This window comes from Odocoileus virginianus, chromosome 1 (genome assembly GCF_023699985.2).
Source record: "Odocoileus virginianus isolate 20LAN1187 ecotype Illinois chromosome 1, Ovbor_1.2, whole genome shotgun sequence".
Classification (NCBI taxonomy): Eukaryota; Metazoa; Chordata; class Mammalia; order Artiodactyla; family Cervidae; genus Odocoileus; species Odocoileus virginianus.
Genome location: NC_069674.1, coordinates 52,299,983 through 52,324,472, shown reverse-complemented (window position 1 = coordinate 52,324,472; position 24,490 = coordinate 52,299,983). Strand labels below are relative to the sequence as shown.

Sequence of the window (24,490 nt, the reverse complement as noted above, 5' to 3'; positions counted from 1 at the left end):
TTGACAATAACAACCATTGGTGAGAATGTGAATCAAAGGGAACTCTAATACACTGCTGTGGGAATAGGAATTGTCACAACCACTTTAGAAAACAGTTTGGAATTATTTTAGTAAAGCTAATCTACCCATTCCTTATAATCCAGTATTCCCATTTCTAAGCACTGACTCCTAAAGAAATGCTTGCACGTATACAGCCAAGATTACTGAATAAGAATTTACTAGAAGTGTTATTTGTAGTAACCAGAAACTAGAAACAATGTAGATATCCATCCACAGAATTTATATATTGCAGAATAGCCAAAACCAGAAAACTACAGAGGAATAATAAAACACAACTTCATGCAAAATTATGATGAAACTAAAAATAATCTTGAGAGAAGAGGGGGAAAAATTTTAGTGCCACTTAAATAAAACTCAATAACATGCATCTACTACTTTTTAACTAGTTGTCAAGTTATTTGTAGGTTCCCTAAATTTGAATATGACACCCTGTAAGCAAGCAAACCAGATATAAACTCAGAAGCAATATATAAAGAAGTTTAATACATGAAGCAGAAAAAATTTTGGTTTCCAACTACATTTACTATTAATTCTTTCATAAGTTTATTGTTTTACTAAAACAGTTACAGACTGAAATAAGAGAATTCTAAATTAAGTGATCTTCTGGTGGAGGCAATTATTACTACATTTTTAAAAGTACCAGATACATATAATTTAAAAAACTAAGAAGTAGGTGTTTATCTTCTCTTAAAAGTTAAAAACGTCACTTTGAAAAAAAAAATTTTTTTTAGTGAATACCTAAAATCACCGATAGATATCTATGAATACATGGGTACAGTTTCTAAATTTTCATCTTTCTCCTTTGGTTCCCTCATTGCCCTCCCCTCATCCCACGGAATCCTATCCTAAAGTTGCCACTAGTCCCATCTCCTCTCCCTCAGCAACCTAGTTTCTTCCTTACCTCCCTAATTCAGCTCTCAGGAAAAGTTCAAGCATATTTGAGAGTCTGGTATCTACAGTGTTTATGTAATAAGCCTCATCTCTAAGACTGAGAAGAAATGCACCATCAATTTCAAGTCCCAGAGAGAAGACTGGAAATATGGAGTTTTGGAATCTCTCCAAGCATAACTTTCATATGCTAACACAGTCAGTGGTCCAGTCAACTCATTATTCTCTTCAAAGCTTGCTATCTTACTTCAGCAATACTCTGAGGGCATCCAAGCTTCTCTTTGGCTACATTTGAAATGACTTTTCAGAATGCTTTGCTAATCGAGGTCTTCTCTATAAGTATTTTTAAAATCTTCAAGAGAAGGAAAAAAGAAAAGCGTAAAGGCAACTCATTTTTAAGTATATTTCATATTCCAAAGCTGCTGACATCAAAGAATCAGCAATTGTATTTGAAACTGTGATTTAAAAAGTTAGATTTGAATCATTACATAATAAAACAGAAAACCTAAAAGGAAAATGTTTAATTTACCATAATGATGGTGGTAAGCCCATCATATATTCAGTACTGGTATAACATACACAAAGAGAATATTCTGCCAAACAGTTTATTAACAGCACATACAACACACTAACATTGCTTTGTTTAATTCAGCGACCTCGCAGACAAAACCAAAATCCCCCACCCCAGTTAATCTCCCTCCTGGTATCTCTACAATGATAAAAATTAGAGTGGGTGGGTGAAGCCCCAAAAGGGCTCCAAAAGTATAGGCGGTCATGACACCCACATGTGAGTTCAGAAAACCCACAATTTGTGGCTGTTGAGTATACTTAGTAGTCTGAGGGCCCAGAGTTTTCTCCCCAGGCTCCTAAACTCCAGTTATAAGCAAATATGCATTAGTTCAATCAAGAAACCAATTAAGATAATTTCAGCATCCCCTAACAGACCACAAAATGAACAAAGACAGCATTTTCTGCTAACTAGTCAGCAATACTGACTTGGGGCAAGTACTTATTTGTAAAATTGGATAAACCCAGAAAGAATTTATCACATAGTGGAGAAGAATTGATGGCAAGTCAATGCTATCCATTTTCTTTCCAATATAAAGTTTTACTTCTAGCATAAAGGAAGGTATTTAGAGAAAAACATAAGCTTTGTTCTAGTTACTGGACATATGTATCTGTCTTTCATGGTTAAACTGAAAAGCCATGGATACAAGAATTTAGAACCTAGTACAGGGCCTGGCACGTAGGAAGGTAATAAATACTTTTACTGAAAAATGAAATGGGACTTTTCATCTTATTCATAAAAAAAATAATTCATGAATGACAATAAAGTAGCTTCTCCTGTTAGGATTAAAAAAAAACCCTCAAATGTAGCTTCCAGAATTCTAATATAGTATTACTGACATAAAGAAATGATATCCTAGAAATAAGATACTGAATCAAAGATGCAATTTGTTTTACTATGGTGTGTTTAAATTACTTTAAAAAATTAGAAATGTTTTGTATGTTTTTCCATAAAAAGATTAAAGATTAATTTTTAAGGCCAGTTAACCAAAACAGTGTATTATATCTATGAAGGGTACTAATATTTAAGTTAGCCATCTATGCTTTTTATTCTTTCTTATAAAATTGCAGCTTTTGGAATTATGGTATTTTAATATATACTCATTAAATGTAATCAAGGCTGGTTTGCTTTTTTCCCCTGAAGGTAAACCTGACTAATGAAAAACACACCAAACACAGTGATTGCTGACCTCAGTTTCCAAACTCTAATCAAAATCCCCTGCAGTCTTACATCATGGTCACCGATGTCATAGTACTACACATCTGCTATGTTATTTTACAGTTTTCAATGAGAATTTGCAGACTTAAATGTGTTCAACACTGAGAGTTAAATTCTGAAAGGATTTTGTGCTATCCGTATGGGCATTAATAAAGGACATTAACTCTTACCTTTGTGAAGATGGCCAGGGGCATGCCATACTGGTCCTCCTCCAAGCCAGAAATCAGCCCTGGTATCAGGACCACCTGGCCGGTATTAGCTTGAGGTTGAACAGTAATTGGAGGACTATCTGAGGGCAAAGAGTCCTTTGGAAACGAGTTTGTCTGTTCTGACCCCACCTGTTCTCGTTCCTTCAAGGAGGAGTCCTCTAAGACACTAGGGTCTAAGGTCTCCCAGTCACTTTCTGAAGACTCTGGAGATGGGCGAGAAGGAGGTTTCAGATACTGATTGCTATCACTGGCTTCTTGTTCACCGCTATCATCTTCTACCCGGAACAAAGGTTCTTCAGTCTTGATGGCTGCATCTCCTCCATGGTTTCCTAGGATTTTCTTGACAGTTCCTAAGCTGGTATTTGAAATGTCAGAAGCAGGCATACAAACAAATTCATCTGCAGGGGGATTACTTTCCTGAAGCCCAGCATCTTCAGACATACTCTTTCGGGGTCTGTACTGAGAACTGTCACTGAGTCCATGTTCAATCATGCCTAAAACATACAATATTGGAGAACAGTTTGGCTTACAATAAGATATTAGAAGATAAGAGCTGTGTGCTGCTGCTACTGCTGCTAAGTCGCTTCAGTCGTGTCCGACTCTGTGCGACCCCACAGACGGCAGCCCCCCAGGCTCCTCCATCCATGGGATTTTCCAGGCAAGAGTACTGGAGTGGGTTGCCACTGCCTTCTCCGAAGAGCTGTGTATTCTGCTTTAAATAGTGGAACTCCTATAAAAAATTTTAATGAGCTATGCTCGCTCAAATTTTAATTGAAAACAAGAAAATCTCAGACAAGAGAGAAATCTATTGCCAAAGTGAAAATATCCTATTAAAACAGACAGTAACCCTAACCACTTTGTCCTTGAAAAGTTTTATCATTCAAAGGTCCAGTAAGAGAGTGGAAACTGCTACCCTCTTACCTGGAAAAAGGGATAACACAGTCATCAGGGCACCCACCAATTTATTCACTGGAGAAATATAAAAGAGAACCTGAAATGGAGTCAATCAAAATTAAATTAGAAAGTCCACGAGTCCACAATGACACTTTTAAAAAAAGAAAAAATTAAAGAAGCAAAGAAGAGAGAGAAGAAAACTCTTCTTTATGGAAGTATAACAGCTAATAAATACAGAATTTATGACAGAATCAGAAAATCATGGTTCAAGTAAAAATTACCAACGCATGCTGAAACTATTGTGCAAGGCTCTTGGGCAACAGGATATTCACATTAGCTTCAAATTTATCATCCCACAGTTCACCTATTAATTGCAAAGGAAAATAACAAGTACTAATATGAAGAAACCTGGCAATCACCACCTTAGTCAAATGATCAAACTTTGTATCACCAATAAGAGAACAAGCAGTTTATGGGCCTCCAAATATGATGCCCCAGAAAGACACATCACTACCTATACAATATTCTTGCCAAAAAAGGAAATGAGCCAAAGGAAAATAATCATATGAATCTAATATTAAAATGCAACTAATCTGGATTATTAAAAAAAAAAAAAAATCCATGTCATAAAAACAGAGAAACAAAACAAGAAGCGAGGTGGTAAAACTGTTTGAGATTAAAGAGAGCTAACAATGCAATACATGATCCATGGTCCTCAGATTAAGAAAAGCAAACAGTTTATAGCACATTATGATGATACCTGGGGAAATCTGAAAAGGCACTGTACATTAGATATCATTTATTATCTCAATGTTAAATTTCTTGAATATGAAAATACTCTTGTTATGTAGGAATATACCCTATTCTTTTTTAAACATTTTATTTATTCATTTTTGGCTGTGCTGGGTCTTCATTGCTGTGTGGGCTTTTTCTTTAGTTGCAGAGTTGGAGCTCCTCTCCAGTTGTGGTGTGACAGCTTCTCACTGTGGTGGCGTCTCTTGTGGAGCATGGACTCCAGGGCACACAGGCTTAGCTGTTCCACAGCATGTGGGACATTCCTGGATCAGGGATTGAACCCACGTCTTCTACATTGGCAGGTCGATTCTTTACCACTGAGCCACCACGGAAGCCCCAGGAATATACCTTTATTCTTAAGAAATATATCTGAAAATGTTTAGGAATGAAGTACTGTGGTTCTACAAATTAGTTGAAAATTATGATGATTTGGGGGAAGAATGAACATACATAAAACAATGGAATGCAAAAGTGGCAAAATGCTAACAACTCACAAATACAGATGAAGGATGTAAAGTATCCATTATAAAATTATTCTATCAACTTTCTTGTGGGGTTTTCAGAATAAAAATTGAGGGACAGGGTTCAGTTAGATATGGAACTAAAACTAACACTGTAGTGAAATTCACTCAGTCGTGTCCAACTCTTATGACCCCATGGACTGGAGCCTGTCAGGCTCCTCTATTCATGGGATTCTCCAGGCAAGAATACTGGAGTGGGTTGCCATTTCCTTCTCCAGGGGATCTTCCTGACCCAGGAATCGAACCCATGTCTCCTGAATTGCAGGCAGGTTCTTTACCAACTGAGCTATGAGGAACACTAGTGATAATTAAATTAGATGAAAAAACAAGCATATAGTTGCTGAGATGAGTTTTTTTCTTTGCTTTAACAATTAAATCATTTAGTAGCACTAAGTCATATCTAATAAAGCATGATGCATCCTTAAACAGTGATGCTTTAGGGAGTAGTGTGTAAATACAGAGACACCAAGACTTACATTAAAGGACATCTTTATCAAGTGAATGTAAAAAGGGTATACCTATGATTTTCCATGTTAAATAAAGTCTAGTTGATCATAAATGTCACTGCATGCGGCTAGACTATTATTTTGCAAAAATTTTTTTCAGATATATATAACCATGTGCACTGTGTTGAAAAACATTTTTTTTAAAATTATAAGTTGCAATAAAAATTTGAACCTTACAACTAAACAACAAAAAACCAAACCTGATTAAAAATGGGTATAGGATTAGGGAAGACATTTCTCCAAGAAAGACATACAAGTGGCCAACAAAAACATGAAAAGGTGCTCACATAACTAATTATTAAGAAAATGCAAATCAAAACCAGGAGATACTACCGTATACCTATTAGGATGGCTACTATCAAAAAACAAGCAAATAACAAATGCTGGATAGAATGTGGATAAACTGGAACCCTTGTGCACTGTTGGTAGGAATGTAAAATGGTGCTGCCACTATGGGAAATACATCAGTTCCTCAAAAGATTAAAAACAGAACTACCATGTGATTCAGAGATGTCACTTCTAGGTATATACTCCAAAAAACTGAAACCAAGGTCTTGAAGACATTTACACAGACCCATGTTCACAGCAGTTTTATTCACGAGAGCCAAAAGGTGGAAGCAATCCAAGTGTCCATCAATGAATGAAGGGATAAAAAAATGTCATATGTACATACAATGGAATATTATTCATCATCAAAAAGGAAGGAAATTTTGACATCTGTTGTACATGGATGAACCTTGAGGCCACTGTGCTAAATGAAATAAGCCAAACACATATGATTTCACTTGTGAGAAACCTAGAATAGTCCAATTTATAGAGATAGAAAGTAGAAGGGTGGTCGCCAGTGGTGGGAGAAGGGGTGAAAGTGGAGTTATTGTTTAATGGGTAGAGTTTCGGTTTTACACAATGAAGAGTTCTGAGGACAGATGGTGATACCACAGCAACGTGAACATACTTAATGCTAAGAAACTGCACACTTAAAAATGGCTAAGATGGTTAATTATACGTTATGTGTATTTTACAACTAAGCTTTTTTTAAAGGTTGAAATATTGCACTAGTACATGTTTCATTCTTTTTTTAAAATTTACTTTCCTGTTTGAAGAAAGAATACATATTCATTCAGAAAACCAGAATACAGAAAAGTATTTCCTTCTTAAAAATATACATGGTCACCAAACTGTTGCTGTCTTTCCTTCCAATCTCTTTTCAATGAATAAATACAATCTATTCATAAAATCAGAATCCTGGGCTTGATATGTAGTTGGATCATCATTTTTCACTTAACATGCTATGAAACATCTTTAAGACAATAAAACCACTCAGAATCTTTTTTGTTGTTTGGATATACAAGATAAATCAAAACAAGTTATTCATTGATAATTTATTATTAAAAACGATTCTGTGAAAGAATCTCTTAGAGCTGTGTCAGCTCAGGTAAATTCTGGAAAACAAATCTCTTAAGAGGACAATTACTGGGTCAAATGGATAAACATTTTTATGATAATTAATTATACTGGACATTGTGAATGGCTGACCCTCCAACATCCATTCCATCTCTACTGAGCACAGTAATACTGACCACAGATCCAGGGATGGCTCCTGACTCGTCTAAACCAGAGGTCAGCAAACTTTCTATAGAGGGTGAGATAGTAAGCATTTTTCATTTGTGGGCGATTTGGTCTCGGTTCCAACTACTTAACTCTCCCACTGTAGTTCAAAAGCAGCCATAAACAATAAGCTGAAGAATGGCTAAAACTGTGTTGCAATAAAACTTTAGTTAGAACAATAGGTGGTGGGCAAAATTTGGCCCTGGGGCTTAAGTGTGCAGACCCTGGTCTAAAATCCCTTATAATTTTTTATCTAAAATCATGGCAATCCCATCCCTTTGTACCAGAGTGCACATCTGGAACCAGGCTTAAGACAATCAATACAGACTTTTCTTCAGCAACAATTATTGGTTCTGGGTAGGCATATGGTCTCACAGGCCCAAATGAATTAAAGGGAAGAATTCTCATTAAATGATTAGGGAAAAGATATTACCTCTGTCACTAGCATATAGCTGAGGCAGCATATAGCTCAACTATTGTTGGCAGTAATCCTATACTACAAGGGAAATCAGGCTTAAGATAAAGCTAGCACGTGGACTGTAGAGCAAAGAGATGAAAAAAATCTAGGTACTTAATTATATTATCAAACTATTCAGTCAACATACTCTCGAGTCTGAAGCAAGGCAATACATTTTTTAAGTCAATTTAGACTGAGTTTTGGGGACTTCCCTGCTGGTCCAGGGGAAGACTCTGGACTTCTACTGCAGAGGGTGCAGGTTCCATTTTTGGTCAGGTCACTAAGATTCCATGTGTCAACACAGCACAGTCACATACACATACATACATAGAGTTCTCTATTACCGACATAGTCAAAACCACCTTGATAACTATTGAATACTATCAAACTGCCCCAGAAAACACTGCACGAATTCACACTTCTATAGTGTAAAAAAGAATATGTACTTTAGCTCACTGCAATTTGATAGCCAAAAAAGTCTTAATTTATACTTTAGTTTTAAGAAATGTCAATAAATGTAAAATATTCCATCCATCAAATCTCACCTTTTTTTCCAGAAGAATTAGCTTAAATAGGATTAGAACCTGAAGAAAGAAAAAAAATATTGTATTAAAATAAGAAATCCAAGCCTATTATTCATTTGCCTTTGTCCCCCCCTCAAACATAACCATGTAACATTGAGTCAATAATATTAAATAATTCTAGTGCTTTAAAAATAATTGAAAATTACAAACTTATACTGAGAAATTAAGTATTTGAATTCTCTAAAAAATGTGAGTACCCCTTATATCACTATCAAATTGGACTTTTGGGAGGAAGTTGTGCCATTTTTTGCTTGAAATATCTGCAAGCCCCTTAAAGGGAAGGTACTATTCATTTACTTCTGTTTGTCCAGGGCACTCACAGAGCAGACAGATACTCACTATACGTGTTAAGGGAACAATCAATGTGTGTATGCCCCAGTCAAAAGACGTTCAGTATAGAGATTTTGCTGGAAAATGTTTCACTCTCAGGGCAACATGCAAAATAGTCTACAAGATAAATGAAGACATATTTCTTTCAGATGTGGTATACACACACACATGCACACACACACATATACACACAATGGGTTACTACTCAGCCATAAGAAAGAAACAACGCCATTTGGAGCAATAGGGATGGACCTGGAGATTATCATACTAAATGAAGTCAGTCAGAGGGAAAAAGACAAAGCCATATGATATCACTTACATGTGGAATCTAAAATACAATGTAAATAAACTTATCCATGAAACAGACTCACAGGCTTACAGAACAGATTTGTGGTTACCAAGTGTGTGTGTGGGGGGTTTGTTGGAGAGGAGTGAACTGGGAATTTGAGAGTGGTAGATGCAAACTATTACATATAGAATGGATAAACAAAAAGGTCCAGCTGTAAAGCATAGGGAACTATTCTCAACATCCTGTAATAAACCATAGTGAAGAAGAATAAAATAAAACAAAACATGTTTCTTTCCACTCTAATTTCATAATATCCAAAATATCAACAACTGTAGAAGAAAGTATCCTATCCTGCACTGAAATAAACAGACACTGTGTACTTTTAGAAATTTCTATTATATAAGCACTACCAACACTTTTAACTTTCTATCATTATGACAGCTGTCTCAGAAAAACTAAAACATGGTTATGCCATAATCTATATTAGACCATGCAGCTCATGAAAGCTGCCTAGTTAAATGAACATAATTTTAGTACATCATCAATTTAAATAAAGTATCATACCTTGTGTCGAAAATGAAGCACAAGATCCCGAGGAGATAAACCTATAATGTTAAAAAAAAGAAAAGAAAAGCTAATCTGTGACTACAACCTACTGTTTTTGTCAAGGGAAGTTTTAATGTCCTTAAAAAAGTTAGGTAAAAGTAGGACTATGCAAAATTTAAATATTTATGTAATATCTGATTATGTACACATATAAACAGAACTTCAATACTATCAGATAGAATGTCCTGCAATAATGGAAATCTTCTAAATCTACATTGTCCAATAGAGTAGACATAAGTGGCCAGTGAGTACTTGAAATACGGCAAATGACAAACTGATTTTTAAATTTAATTTCTATTAACTCTAATCTAAATGCAAACAGTTACTTGTGGCTAGAGGCTCATGTTGTGGCCGTGCAACTCTCACACCTTCTTCCCATTCTAAAGCCATCTTACAAATTGTACAAGTTTAGAAATCATGAAGCTTGTACTTCACAGTGGCACTCAATCATTTAAACAAGGTTTTTGGGCACTACACCCCATAGGTATTATTTCTGAATCACAGTCTTCTCTGATCGCCTGCCATAAGACAAGATAAATTAATTCAGAGAAAAATATATCCTCTGAAAAGGAGTTTTATAACCAACTCACATTACACATAGAACTGCAAAAGTGAACTTAGCACAGTTTGGCTACTTTACACTAAAATTCAAAGTGAGTGAGCATAAATTACTATGTGATCAAGACTTTTTAAAAAAAAATCATGAAAAGGACTTTTACTGAGTGCCTGACACACCAATGGATGTTCTTGGTTGTGAAAATAGCATAAACCCCCAACTTGAAAAATCTTAGAATAGAAAGACACTAATAAGCAGATTTCTCTCTCCCTTGCTTTCCCTCTGTGTTATGACAAGGAACTGACCTGATCAGCATTAACGTAAGGAAAAGAAAAAACTTCCATTATTATTCTGAAAAGCTGAAATATGCCTTATACAATAATACTTCTAAATTTCGGTTGGAGATTTTAGATACCATATAGAAATGTAACTCTGATCATGAAGTTTTACACGCAAGCAACATGCCAAACAAAAAGAACAGAGGGCATTTCTTCTGACTTGTAGAAAAAGCGACTTACCAAGATATACCTGGGATCCTTCTAATGAAGTTCCTCCCAGGGAACTATTCATATGTTCATAGAGCTCCTATAAAATAAGATTCAGTTTAGAACACTTTACCATCAGTTTAGACACTGAATCAGAAATAGGATGACCAGGGGAAAACTGCTGCTTTGAAGCAGTTTTGTCTCTTTGAAACTCTGCCAGTTTCCAGAACTCCTTCTTTCTTTACCTCTACATTTTAGAGCTTGATCCATTCCCATGGTGGTATGGATTCCTAGGAAAAATTCTCTCTACGTCCTTGCTAAATAACTGTCTCTCTCACTAGAATCCAGGAGAGATCCACGCTGTATACAATAATGGCAGCCTTGAGAAAAACATTATTCTTCAGTAAAATAGTCATGTAGTTTCTCTGTGCTTTTTGATATGGAAGTTAGGATCCAGAAGCCTGATATATAAACATACTGTGCAGGGTATTAAAGAGATAACAAATGTAGAGAAGCAATGCCATAGCAAAAGGGCTACGATCCATTAACAGAAATATTTGTTATAATCAACTGTAGTCATCATTTACTAAGTAGAAATTGTACCTTTTGGGCAGATCTTTGGCCCATTTTCAATGTTATTTTCAAAGAAGAATATCTTTCTTAAGTTAATAAATTATCTCTCACAATATTAAAGATCTACTTGATTCATGAATCTGTCTTCAAACACATCCATGGAGGATAAAAAGTTACCTTTAGAATGGAAATTTGGGAAAAATCCTTCTCTTCAAAATATGCATGTGTAATGAGTTGAAGTTTTGCTTGAAGTAAGCCATAGAGAGGCTTAAAGAAAAAGAGAAATTACCATTAGTTTGATAATAGTAAAAACAAAACAAAACGAACACCCCACAACCTTTTAACTTGAAAAGACCAGAAAGGAAAAAGTTACTGACAACTTTAGTATCTTATTATTCACAGTTGAATGTTGTTAAGTCACATGTTCTAGTTTCTAGGGTGCAGGTGCAAAGTAACCACCACTCAGAGCACTGGGTTGGGAGTGTGGGCACAGACTTCCTGCGTGTTGCTCTGGTCACTCAGTCACATAACTCTGGGCACTTAACCTCTCCACATCTGCTGCCTAATGTAAACACGTGCGTATGGAAGGATAATCTCATGGAGAGAGGAGCCTGGCGGGCTACAGTCCAAGGGGTCACACAGAGCTGGAAACGAGTGACTGACTAACACTTTCACATTCAAAAGCACTTACTAGACTATCTGGCTATAGAAAGCACTTAAATGTTAGCCACTAGTATCATAAAATTTATTTATTTATTTTTTCCCAATTATTTTTATTAGTTGGAGGCTAATTACTTCACAATATTGTAGTGGTATTCACCATACATTGACATGAATCAGTCATGGATTATACATATGTTCCCCAATCTGAACCCCCCTCCCACCTCCCTCCCCATCCTATCCCTCTGGGTCATCCCAGTGCACCAGCCCCAAGCATTTGTCTCATGCATCCAACCTGGGCTGGCAATCCATTTCACACTTGATAATATACATGTTTCGATGCTGTTCTCTCAGATCATCCCACCCTCGCCTTCTCCCATAGAGTCCAAAAGTCTATTCTATACATCTGTGTCTCTTTTTCTGTCTTGCATATAGGGTTATTGTTACCATCTTTCTAAATTCCATATATATGCATTAGTATAGCCATTAGTATTATAAAATTTAGAACATCATAATTCTTCACACTGTTCTGCTAGCTTGTGGTTACATTTAATCATCCTTGCAGCACTCAGTTCTTATATCTAGTTGGACACTCATGATTAAGTTTATTTTGCCTTTTCTGGCCTTCAATAGAGGCTTAAAATCTAAAAAAAAGCTACTGGTCTGTGTCCTTATTATATTCTATATAATATTCTTTTGTATATATGAACACAAAGTTACTCCTTAATTCTTACCTATTTAAAACCCTCTTCCTACCATTTCCATCCTTTTATGTTCTTTTCTTATGCTGGGAAAGATTGAAGGCGAAAGGAGAAGAGGGCGGCAGGGGATGAGATGGTTGGATAGCATCACTGACTCAATGGACATGAATTTGGGCAAACTCCAGGAGATAGTGAAGGACAGGGAGGCCTGGTGTGCTGCAGTCCATGAGGTGGCAAAGAGTCGGACATGACCTAGCGACTGAACAACAATAAAATGTTCTTTTCTAGATGTTTTCTGGTTTCTATGTCCTTTTCAGGATGCAGAAACTAATGTTGTATGTATTCTCTAACTAGTTAAAACAAGTAATACTGGAATAGTTTTATCCCCAGTATCCCAGATAATGGGCTTTCCTGGTGGCTCAGCAGTAAAGAACACGCCTGCCAATGCAGGAGATGCGGGTTCAATCCCTGTCAGGAAGATTCCCTGGAGGACATGGAAACCCGCTCCAGTATTCTTGCCTGGAAAATCCCACGGACAGAGGAGCCTGGTGGGCTACAGTCCCTGAGGCTGCACAACTTAGCGTTTAAAACAACAACAAAAGTCATTAAAAATCATTATGTTTCAATGTAAGATAGCAATCAGAAAAAAACATATCTTGCACTTAATAAATTAAAAGTACTGATTGAGAATCTCAGAAGGTATTTATTGAATGAATAAATGTTAATCAGAGCACTCTGTGCTAGACTCTGGAAGGCAACAACAAAAATCCTGGTTAATATATCATTACTATCTAAACATATTTTTATATATAGGCTAAAAGGCACTATGAACCATCAGATGTTTCTGCATGAGTCAGCTCTCTCCATCTCCCTGCCTGTTTTATCTCTTCAATAAAACTGGATTTTCACCGCAACTTTATCATTAGTAGTTACATGTCTCTGAGAGACATTTTTTGTCTGAGATGTACCTTTATTTGTGAAACAAGAACAGTAAGTACTTAGATCTCTCTTCTTATGAGGTTTAAAATGACAACACTATCTAAAAAGTGCCAGCTATAGAATATTTGACATATAGGCATTTGATAAATGGCACCATTATGATTATTATTGTTCTTTGAACAATGATCGTTCAGGAAGCCTTTCAAAATGGTGTATTTGTCCAACATCCAGCACTCCTATACACTGGTCATCTGGTCCAGTCTAAAAAAAAAAAAATTCCCTGATATATATTTTTTCAGGTTACCCTTTAAGAAACTGGGTACAGGAATGAGATTAGCAATCCACCAATTTTCTGATATTAAAATCTTTTATAATCATTTCTTCTCTAGGAGACTATTCTTGACCTATGTGTAAAATTACTATCTTGGAAGAAATACCCTGATCCTTCAGATCCTATTAGAAAGGTCCATGTTATTAAACTATTTTTTAAAATATTTATCTATTTATCCGTGCTGGGTCTTAGTTGTGGCCTATGGGATCTAGTTCGCAGACCAGGGATCAAACCCATAACCCCTGCAGTGGAAGCACAGACTCTTAACCACTGGACGGCCAGGGAAGTTCCTCTCCTCATTCCAATAATGCTTTATTCTCAAATAAAAAGCTGCCATGAGTGTTTGATATTAACAGGTTATTCGGTCTCTTACCAGCTTGCTTAGAACACAGACACTTTTTTGAACAGTCTCTCTGGTGATATCTGCTTGCCGTACTTTCAATGCCTATAACAAACAGTCACTATTAGAAATTTTTCAAGGAAATATTTAAAAATCATTGTTTCAATATAAGATAGCAATCAGAAAAAAAAAAAAACCTTGCACTTAATAAATTTAAAAGTACTTACTGAGAATCTCAGAAGATATTTATTGAATGAATAAATGTCAACCAGAGCACTCTGTTAGACTCTGGCAGGCAATGGGAATATAACAGTGAGAGACCATCTCTGCTCTCAAGGAATTTACAGTCTGCTGGAGAATACTTTATGCATAAATTGCCACAACCATAATGCAAACCAGTCATCCTTGGTTCCAGTTTTAAAATGGATACCCGTTTCAGAGATTTTTTGTTTCTGGTGGGAAGGGGACAGTTTAAGAGCTTGTTTCTCCAGAGATGGAAGAATCGTCAGCAGTTTTTTTATGCTGATTATTCTCCACTGTTCAAAGTCTGTCCTGGCACACCTGTAGTCCAGTTCTGAGCCATAACTCAGGTCTTGGTGATTTTGAGGATGACTACATAAGATTTCTGCAGTTCTCTGCTAGGAAACAAGACTTGATCAACCCCAGGAAAGGCTGTGAGGGCAGTAAGAGCGACACTTCCCCTTCTCGTGTACTGCCTGACATCTCCTTGGATCTGTGTCTTCAACTGCCTAAGAAATGATGATCTGTTAAATTACAATGAGAGTAGAGCCTTTCTTCAATCCGCTTCTACCTCTTTACCTTTATTGGATTCATCCATTAGGTCTCACCTTTGTTCAAAGGGAATGAAAGGCTTTCTCCTAGGCTCTAGGACCTCTGATATCTGGTTTATCTATCTAGTTATCAGATAAGGAGAGAACAACTTGGAGAAATGGGCAACCCTGATAGACTAAAGTAGGTCAGGCTCAGGAGGTAAGAGAGACAGGAGGTGTGGAATGCCACTTTAAGGATATCTAGGCAGATCATGAGAACTGCTGTTAATAACAACAGCACTGGAGAAAAAATTTTACTAGTGATTATACAACTTACTGGAGAAGGGAATGGCTACCCATCCCAGTATTCTTGCTTGGAGAATTCCATGGACAGAGGAGCCTGGCAGCTATAGTCCGTGGGGTTGTAAAGGGTCGGATACAACTGAGTGACTAACACACACAATGTACAGGGGTAAAAGGTGGTGAAAGGAACAGATTTCCAAGAAAAGGGAGCAGCTCAATTCATTTCATCTAGTAATATCAATGTGCAAGGGTAACACTATGTGAAGAAGTCAAATACAAATTCTCAGATTTCTTTATCTCTAAATTCAGTTATACATTTGAAGGGCTTCCCAGCTTTACCAGCTCAGCTGGTAAAGAATCTGTCTACAGCGCAGGAGACTCTGGTTCGATTCCCGGGTCAGGAAGTTCCCCTGGAGAAGGGATAGGCTACCCACTCCAGGAGTCTTGGGCTTTCCCAGTAGCTCAGATTGTAAAGAATTCACCTGCAATGTGGGAGACCAGGGTTCGATCCCTGGGTTGAGAAGATCCCCTGGAGGAGGGTATGGCAACCCACTCCAGTATTCATGCCTGGAGAATCCCCATGGACAGAGGAGCCTGGCTGCCTATGTCCATGGGGTTGCAAAGAGTCAGACACGACTGAACAATTAAGCACAGCACAGCATTCACCTGAACCACAAATATTTTTTCACAATGTGTGTCCTCTGTTCTAGGCCCTGTGCGTGAAGGGTTATTTCATGTAGTTAACTAGCTTGTTTATGCTGGAATTTACTTATTACTTTCAAATGGTTCAGGGAAACACACACATACAAAGCAAATGTGGTAGAATATTAACGACAGCCGAATGTAGATGGTTGGGTATACAGGAATTTATTGTGCCATTCTTTTAATTTATCTGTGTTTGAAACATTCATTATAAAAATTAAAAGAAAAATTTTTATGACTAAGTTAATTACCCACCTGAGGAAGCTTTTAAAACTTTGTGATTGCCTAGGATCAATTATCAGAGATTCTAATTCAGTCTGTAGAAGGAAAGGCCCAGCAATTATGCTTATAATTAAGAAGTCTCCAAGTAGTTTTGGTTAAAAACCATTGTTTCAGAGCAGTGGTTCATCGTCTGGCCTGCATATGAGAATCACCTGGGGAGCTTTTAATACTCCTGATGCCAGAACATTAACTCAGAATCTCTGGAGTGGGGAACCAGTCATCGCTACTTATCTAAAACTCTCCAGGTGATTACAATGTGCAGCTGAGAACTACTTCAAGCTTCCCAAGTGGTATGAGAGGTAAAGAATTTGCCTGCCAATGCAGGAGACCTGGGTTTGACCCCTGGGTTAGGAAGATGCCTTGGAGAAGGAAATGGCAACCCACTCCAGTATTCTTTTTTTTTAATTAATTTATTTAATTGGAGGCTAATTACTTTACAATATTGTCCCACTCCCAATATTCTTGCCTGGAGAATTCCATGGACAGAGGAGCCTGGTTACAATCTGTGAGGTCACAGAGTCAGATTTGACTGACACATACCAGTACCACTACTTCAGAATATTAATGATTTCATTAAAGGAAAGCGATCTACTCAGAAAGGGTATCCCCACTGCAAAAAGAATGGTGGTGCTCAGAAACAAAGCAGGAAAGGGGAAGCTACCCATCTTGGTTTATTTTAATTTGTTAATCAGAGCTATTATACTAAGTTAGGCATTAGGAGGGCAGGTAAGTTCAAGAATGATCAAAATCTTAATGATAGGTAATTAAGATGACTTGTGAGTAGTTTGCAGCTACTGTCAGTACTTTCCACTACTTCTAGATAGCTTCTAAAAAAAAGAAAAACACTCATTACCATTCCTTTTTTTAGTTTTCTTTTTTTTTCATTTATTTTTATTAGTTGGAGGCTAATTACTTCACAATATTGTAGTGGTTTTTGCCATACATTGACATGAATCAGCCATGGATTTACATGTGTTCCCCATCCCGATCCCCTCTCCCGCCTCCCTCTCCATCCCATCCCGCTGGGTCTTCCCAGTGCACCAGCCCTGAGCACTTGTCTCATGCATCCAACCTGGGCTGGTGATCTGTTTCACCCTTGATAGTATACTTGTTTCAATGCTATTCTCTCAGAACATCCCACCCTCGCCTTCTCCCACAGAGTCTAAAAGTCTGTTCTGTATTTTTTTTAGTTGTCATACCAAACATTAGAAATAGAAAACTCAAGGATACCATGAAATTGAAATACAGTATTCTGAAGATAAATGGATAATTTAGGTATCACTATCTAAAAACAATGTACCAAACATTATGATACAAATATAGTCACTAATCTCAACTTAGAAAAACATTCATGTGAATTAACTGGTACAGTAGAGAAAACAGCTACACAGTTTATAAAAATTTAAAACAATATTACAGGTACCACATGAAAAATAAAGACTTATGTATTTCCCCAAATTCTACATCTTAAGTGGCCAGTACAAAGAGTTTTCAAGTGTTTTTTTGGTTTTCATTTTAACTGTCTTACCTTGGCTTCAATTTGTCGATAGCAAGAGATACCATATATAGTGGCTCCATTTCCATTTCTGGGTGGCAAGTGAAAAAACACAGTATCTAAGAGATATACAGAAAAATGTAAATACCAAAGTAGATTACTTGTATTTAATAATCAACTCTGACATTAGTATAATGAAGTCATTGAAACAAAAATGATGAAGTAACAGGAACCCATGTCAGATTTATTTCTAGCATCAAACCACTGGTTTCTTAGAATTCCTCTCACTGCCTTTCAGTGTATACTCATCACACAAAAAGCTCTAGAGGCTGAATTGTAACGGGATGAGTTGAAACTACAGCTGCCTTTCTCAGAAAATACTTTATTATACAGGATTATCCCAGATTAAAAGAAAGTAAAGAATCATACAAACCAAAGGCAACACAGAAATTTTGAAGAGATCCAGGAAATTCTTAGGACAACTGAGGAAATCTGAATGTAGGCTGGATATAAGGTGGTATTATGGAATTACTGTTAAATCTCTTAGCTGTGGTAAAGGTCAAAATCCAAAGTCATCCCAGGAATGATCTTATTTTTAGAAAATGCAGGCTGAAGTATTTACAGATAAAGTGTCATGATGTTTACAACTGACTTTCAAATAGTCTAGGCAAAACCGTTCAAGTGTTAGTTGCTCGGCTGTGTCCGACTCTTCGCAACCCCATGGACTATAGCCTGCCAGGCTCCTCTGTCCATGGGATTCTCCAGGCAAGAATACTGGAGTGGGTAGCCATTCCCCTCTCCAGGGGATCTTCCTGACCCAGGGATTGAACCTGGGTCTGCAGCATTGCCGGCCGATTCTTTACCGTCTGAGCCACTGGGGAAGTATAATATAGGCAAAACCGTAGACATATATAAAGAAAATCTGTCGAATATTTACTATTCTTCCAACTTTTCTGTATGTTTAAAAGCGCTCATACTAAAAATATTTTTACAAAGAGATTTGTGAATTGGCTACACTCCGATTCAAAATAGAAAGTTAAAAAGGTTTAGGAGGTTAAAAATACAGCATTTAAATTTTATGTTAAACTGCATAGTAGGATTTACCTTATTTCATACAAAAATTAATAAATTTTAGAAAAACAAGCAACCAACCCAAGTTTAATCTGGTGTCTTGGAAGAGCCTATAAAACCATGATAAAGCATATTTCTTCATTAAGCCATTCAAAGCACTCATGTATAGGGTGATAGGAGATTCCATACTAACTTCACAGCACTGCTCTCTTTGAGGGTGTTAACACGCTCCCCACGCATGAAAACTTTTAAGCAGACTGTGACGGCAATGCTTCAGGAGAAGAGAAACAATCCCGGGTGTTTTCAGGTGGGCACTGGAAGATGAAGCTAGTCAACTTGTAGCTAGAGCTTCAATCAGCCTGCAGCTGGTGCAGGTAACTTTCCTGAGTTTGTCTCTGAGAGGAGTCTGAGGTTTAAATATAGAAAGTGCTACCAACAGGAGATGTCCTAATATGGCTAATCACTTACCTTGGCCAGAGCTCTTGACAAAAGAGTGGCCAAGTTCACCAACCATTAGCAATATAAGCCTGGTACTCCTCTGCAGATCCTCTAGTATAAATAACCAACTAGTCATCTTCAAATAACCATTTAAATATTTTATCAATAATCACTAGGCCAAATGTCTTTCATTACCAAAGTACTCAGACTCTAAGATGTCTGAGCAAATTTGGAAAAAAAAAAAAAAGGGCACCTATTGATTGCTCCACTGTGAGTTTACATACCTTCTTGGTAGTTGTGTGCGCCATCTGGTAAGGCAAGGAAGGGCAAATACTTCCATTCTTCAGGTAAGGTGTGACTATCATGTCCATCTCCTGGAATCAGGGGCGGGTAAGAGAACTCAACCTAAAATGGTAAGGAATGTTAGCCAACAGGGTGAAGATCAAAGGGAAAGTTATACCTCGACAGGCAAAAATGCTTTCAAACTCTCAATGACAGAAGTAAGGATAAGCCACGCTTGTTGATGCCATTTGTCAATATCAACAAACCTACGGGTATAGGAGAAGAAAAAGGAAAAAGGAGGAAAAGGGGAAGAAAAACAAAAAGTAAGCCTTTCCCCTTTTTTGATTTAAAGGAATTTAATTTTGACATGTGTGAGGGTAGGGTGCAGTGGTGGTGGTGACTGAATTGGAGATGTACGTTTGGGAGTTGTTATCAAATAGATGGTAACCGAAGACAGGGAGCGCTGAGAAAAACCAATATCCTCCTGACTGAGGAGGAGAGATCCAACGAAGGAGCCTGAGAAGCGGAGTCAAGATCTAGCTTTGCTTCCCATCAGTTGACTCCCTTGCTCCCAACACTGGAGCTTATGGTTTCAGTGGGCTGTTAGGGGGTAAGTGGGCATGAACTACCACTGTAGGTTATTTTCTGTCCCAAGATTGAGAACTGATCAATGAAGTCTCTCTAATACTGTGTCTTAGAGAAATAACAAAGTTTTTAGCATAAGCTGCCAGTTTCTGGCATTCCCCATGTTTACCAGTATTTTTCCCTCTGCTTCTTTGTCTTTTGGTTATCTCAATGAGAGCTGACAAATTCAATGCTGAAGACCTGGACTGTATCACACTGACTTACATTTAATTTTCTTTCAAAGTATACTTAAAAGGGATTTGCATTGCATCGGTAATAAATACACTAAAGTTGGAGCAACATAGGAATGAGAATCACTTTTAGATCTCATCTTTAATGTGGAAGGACATGATGGCTGATTTTCCTACATTTAAGGTAATCAAGGTGCCACTAGTCATGAGAGCTGATTATAAAAGGGCTTTAAAAATGATTATTTTTAACAAGTAATCTAGTGCCATACTGAAATGTTTAAACTTCCCTGCCCCCCACCTCCAGAAGCAATCAACATTTCAGTTTGAAAGGATTTCTCAAAGGTTTGGATTGTGGAGTCAAACTTTCTCTCCAAGATCAGTTATTTAATATCAGTTAACTGGAGGCAAAATAATACAAGCTACATTCACATCTCTGTGTCTTCTCTATCATACCAGTTTTATACTGGCAATTCTTCAAAGTGTAAGGGAAGGCAAAATGTGCCATAAAGAGATGTAAGTTCAAAGCTGAAGCTATGAATCTGGTAGTTAGTTACAAAGTTAAAAAAGAAAAAAAATTAACAACTCAGAATCCTTGGTTTAACAGGAAAAACAACAAACCCCCACACACAAAATACCAAGGAAATAAATTATTGTATTTTATGTAAACACTAAAGTCCAATATATAACACTTAACATAAGAAGACTTGGTAATTATTACAAAATAATTTCATTTGAAAAACCACTAATTTTAATGTATAGTATTTACTTAAAAAATATTTAGTATGGAATAAACATGCTTTTAAATAAATATAAACATCATGGATTCAAATTATCACAAGTACATCAAGAAGTATGTTGCTCTTTATGATCCAAAAAGTTTTTGCCAACTAAAAATTATTACTTGAAACCTGTCTCTACAAGGATTAGACACTAACCACCGCAGTCACGGACCTTCAACATACTCTGAACGGAATTTAGGGCAGAGATCAGGAATGAGGCACTCTGTGCTCTCAGAAAAACTGGCAGAGAAGGATGTCAGATATTTTCAGAATATTTATGAGCCTAAGTTCTTACATCTTCTTATATCTAGAAAAGCACTAAAATCATTGACAAGGATATCTGCTCCTTGTGACTAGCAGTAACCCTTTGCCAAATGTGTGCTTAACTCCATGTATCCCCCCTTCACCAAAATCACACAGTATTGATATATATACTGACCTCCCCAGCTACCTCTTCAGAGCAGTTCCTCAGATGTTTCTGAGAGGCTGTCTCCAGGGCTATAGTCCTCATTTTGCCCCCAAATAAAATTTAACTCACAGCTCTTAGGTTGTGCCTTTTTTTTTCATTCGACAAGTTTAATCGTGAAAATTCCAAAAGAAAGTAGTAAAACAGTGCTCAATCTCTTATTTAAACATAGGAAAGGAATTTCAAAATTTTTACTCATTATTGAAAAACATGAAAAAATTACTCACTTTGTGTTGACAAGAGTATGGGATTTGGCTGTGCAACTATAAATTGGTACAGCAGTTTGGGTGGCTATTTGGCAGAATTATCAAATCAATAATACATTTACTCTGACTTAAGTTCTATTTTAGAAATTTACTCCAGGAATACACACAGATATTCACATGGAGAAGTACAAAAATGTTCACAGTGATATGACTTACTGTAGCATAAAAATTGGAAAACCAAATATTCATCAGAGGATTGGTCAAGTAGATTTTACATCAGTTCTCTCATGCTGTTAAAAAGAATGGTAGATTTATATATATAGATAAAGCAAGACAGGTATGATATACTGTAAAGTACATAAAATCAAAGCCCTCCAGACATGTCCATCTCCTAATTCTCAGAATCTGTCCTTTCTTTACAATGCAAAAGGGATGTTCCAGATAAGATTATCTCCAGATGGGGATTATCCAGGTGGTCCCAATGTAATCACAAGGGTTCTTATGAGAGGCAGAAGAGAGTCAGAGACAGTGAAGATGATATGCTTCAAGATGCTTTGAAGATGGAGGAAGGCACTTGAGCCTTCAGAAGTCACGTGAGCGAAGAGAAGGAATGCAGGTGACCTCTAGAAGCTGGAAAATACAAGGAAACGAATTCTCCCCCAGATTATCCTGAAGCAACGCAGAGCTGCCAACACCTTGATTTTAGCCTTAGTGAAACCCATTTCAGATTTCTGACCTCCAGAACTCTTAATAAATTTGTGCTGTTTTAAGTGTGTGGCTTATGGTAACAGTAATAGAAAATTAATACATACTATTAAATTTAATGAGGAAGCAGAGTATCAGTAAATATAGTATAATCCTACTTCTATTGTAATCCCATTTATGCAAACAGTTACATAGCACATCTTTGTAAATGATTTAAAAAACATCCCTGAAAAAAATCTTTAATATAAAGAGGTTTTATCTCTGGAGGTAAGGAAGGTTGGAGATAAAGGAATATTTCTGTTTTTTTTTCTCTCATCGTTTTTTAAAATTTCCAAGTTATAGAAAATTTGAACAATCTTATAACTTTCATCTGTATTCACAAATTGCTTACTTTTGTCAACATGTGCTTTATTTGTGTTGCATGTGTATACAGATACATTTTCTAAACCACTTGACAGTAAGTTGAAAATATTATCATTTACTTTTAAGTAAACTAGTATTTATTTTTAAATGATTGCTTTTAGAATGAAAAATAAACAAAAGATAACCATAAGCAGTTCCTAATTTCTGAAGGAAATCTTATCTCTATCTTTTTGAAAGCAAAGGGAGGTGAAAAGATCTATTTTTCTGATGATTTAGTTAACAAGTTACCAATGGCCAGAGTCTAATTAATATCTGATGTTATGTTCATTATATTCTCCTGATTCTACTGAAGGAAGATGTGCTTTGAGTGACTCTAGTTGGAATATAAAATATAGTCAACTCATAAAATTGATTTAAGTGTAAATGTGCTTGAAGAATTCCATGAGTAGAATAAGGCAGCTTTAGACTGACTTGCACCCAGAATATTTATAACAATGCTTCTTTGGAAATATGTATTCAGAATTTCAAACAGCCAACTTTTGTCATACAACTTTTTACAAATTGAACATTGCCTATATTGTGTTGGCAACTTTCTAGAATTCTACTGGTTTACCTGCCACCAACAAATCCGTGCATTTGGAGACTACTAAGCTTGCTAATCAAGTTTATAACACTTCCACACAAATTCCTTTGTGTCTACACATATACAACAATTTCAATATAGTTTTGTTTCATTATTTAGTCAACTCTCTACTGTTGAATATTTTTTATAGCTTTTTTAAAACATTATTATTAGCTATACAGGACAGTTAAATGGGATGTAATAAAAAATATATATTTGACCTATGTCCCTGGTCCTGACCCTAAGCTCCTACAACCCTTTGGAATGTCCCAAGTGATAGAAACATCTTTTGTTATTCATAAGATGATGCTTGCAATCACACCAATGTCTGAAGGCAGGAGGAGAAGGGGAGCAAAGAGAACAAGATGGTTGGATGGCATCACTGACCCAATGGACATAAGTTTGAACAAGTTCTGGGAGATGAAGAGGGACAGAATGGCCTGGTTGCTGCAGTTCATGGGGTTGCAAAGAGTCAGATACGGCTGAGCAACTGAACAACAACAAGCTAATGAGGTGACTCCCAGTTCAGTTCAGTCGCTCAGTCGTGTCCGACTCTTTGCAACCCCATGAATCACAGCATGCCAGGCCTCCCTGTCCATCACCAACTCCCAGAGTCTACTCAAACTCATGTCCATCGAGTCGGTGATGCCATCCAGCCATCTCATCCTCTGTCATCCCCTTCTCCTCCTGCCCCCAATCCCTCCCAGCATCAGGGTCTTTTCCAATGAGTCAACTCTTTGCATGAGTTGTTCCATACTTCGCCAAAGTATTGGAGTTTCAGCTTCAGCATCAGTCCTTCCAATCAACACCCAGGACTGATCTCCTTTAGGATGGACTGGTGGATCTCCTTGAAGTCCAAGGGACTCTCAAGAGTCTTCTCCAATACCACAGTTCAAAAGCATCAATTTTTCGGCGCTCAGCTTTCTTCACAGTCCAACTCTCACATCCATACATGACCACTGGAAAAACCATAGCCTTGACCAGACGGACCTTTGTTGGCAAAGTAATGTCTCTGCTTTTTAATATGCTATCTAGGTTGGTCATAACTTTCCTTCCAAGGAGTAAGCATCTTT

At 36.9% G+C, this 24,490-nt stretch overlaps 1 protein-coding gene across 1 annotated transcript in view; it reads right to left on the bottom strand.

Annotated features, from left to right (window-relative positions):
• The window catches only part of AVL9 (AVL9 cell migration associated), a 51,342-nt gene that overhangs the window by 13,529 nt on the left and 13,323 nt on the right, over positions 1-24,490 (bottom strand). The window contains exons 2-10 of the mRNA XM_020908896.2: positions 19,464-19,584; positions 17,704-17,789; positions 14,152-14,223; positions 11,325-11,414; positions 10,608-10,674; positions 9,492-9,532; positions 8,270-8,308; positions 3,865-3,934; positions 2,905-3,437 (exon numbers count right to left, since the gene is read on the bottom strand). Of these exons, the coding sequence (XP_020764555.2) occupies positions 2,905-3,437; positions 3,865-3,934; positions 8,270-8,308; positions 9,492-9,532; positions 10,608-10,674; positions 11,325-11,414; positions 14,152-14,223; positions 17,704-17,789; positions 19,464-19,584 (1,119 nt within the window). The remainder of the gene's footprint in view (positions 1-2,904; positions 3,438-3,864; positions 3,935-8,269; positions 8,309-9,491; positions 9,533-10,607; positions 10,675-11,324; positions 11,415-14,151; positions 14,224-17,703; positions 17,790-19,463; positions 19,585-24,490) is intronic.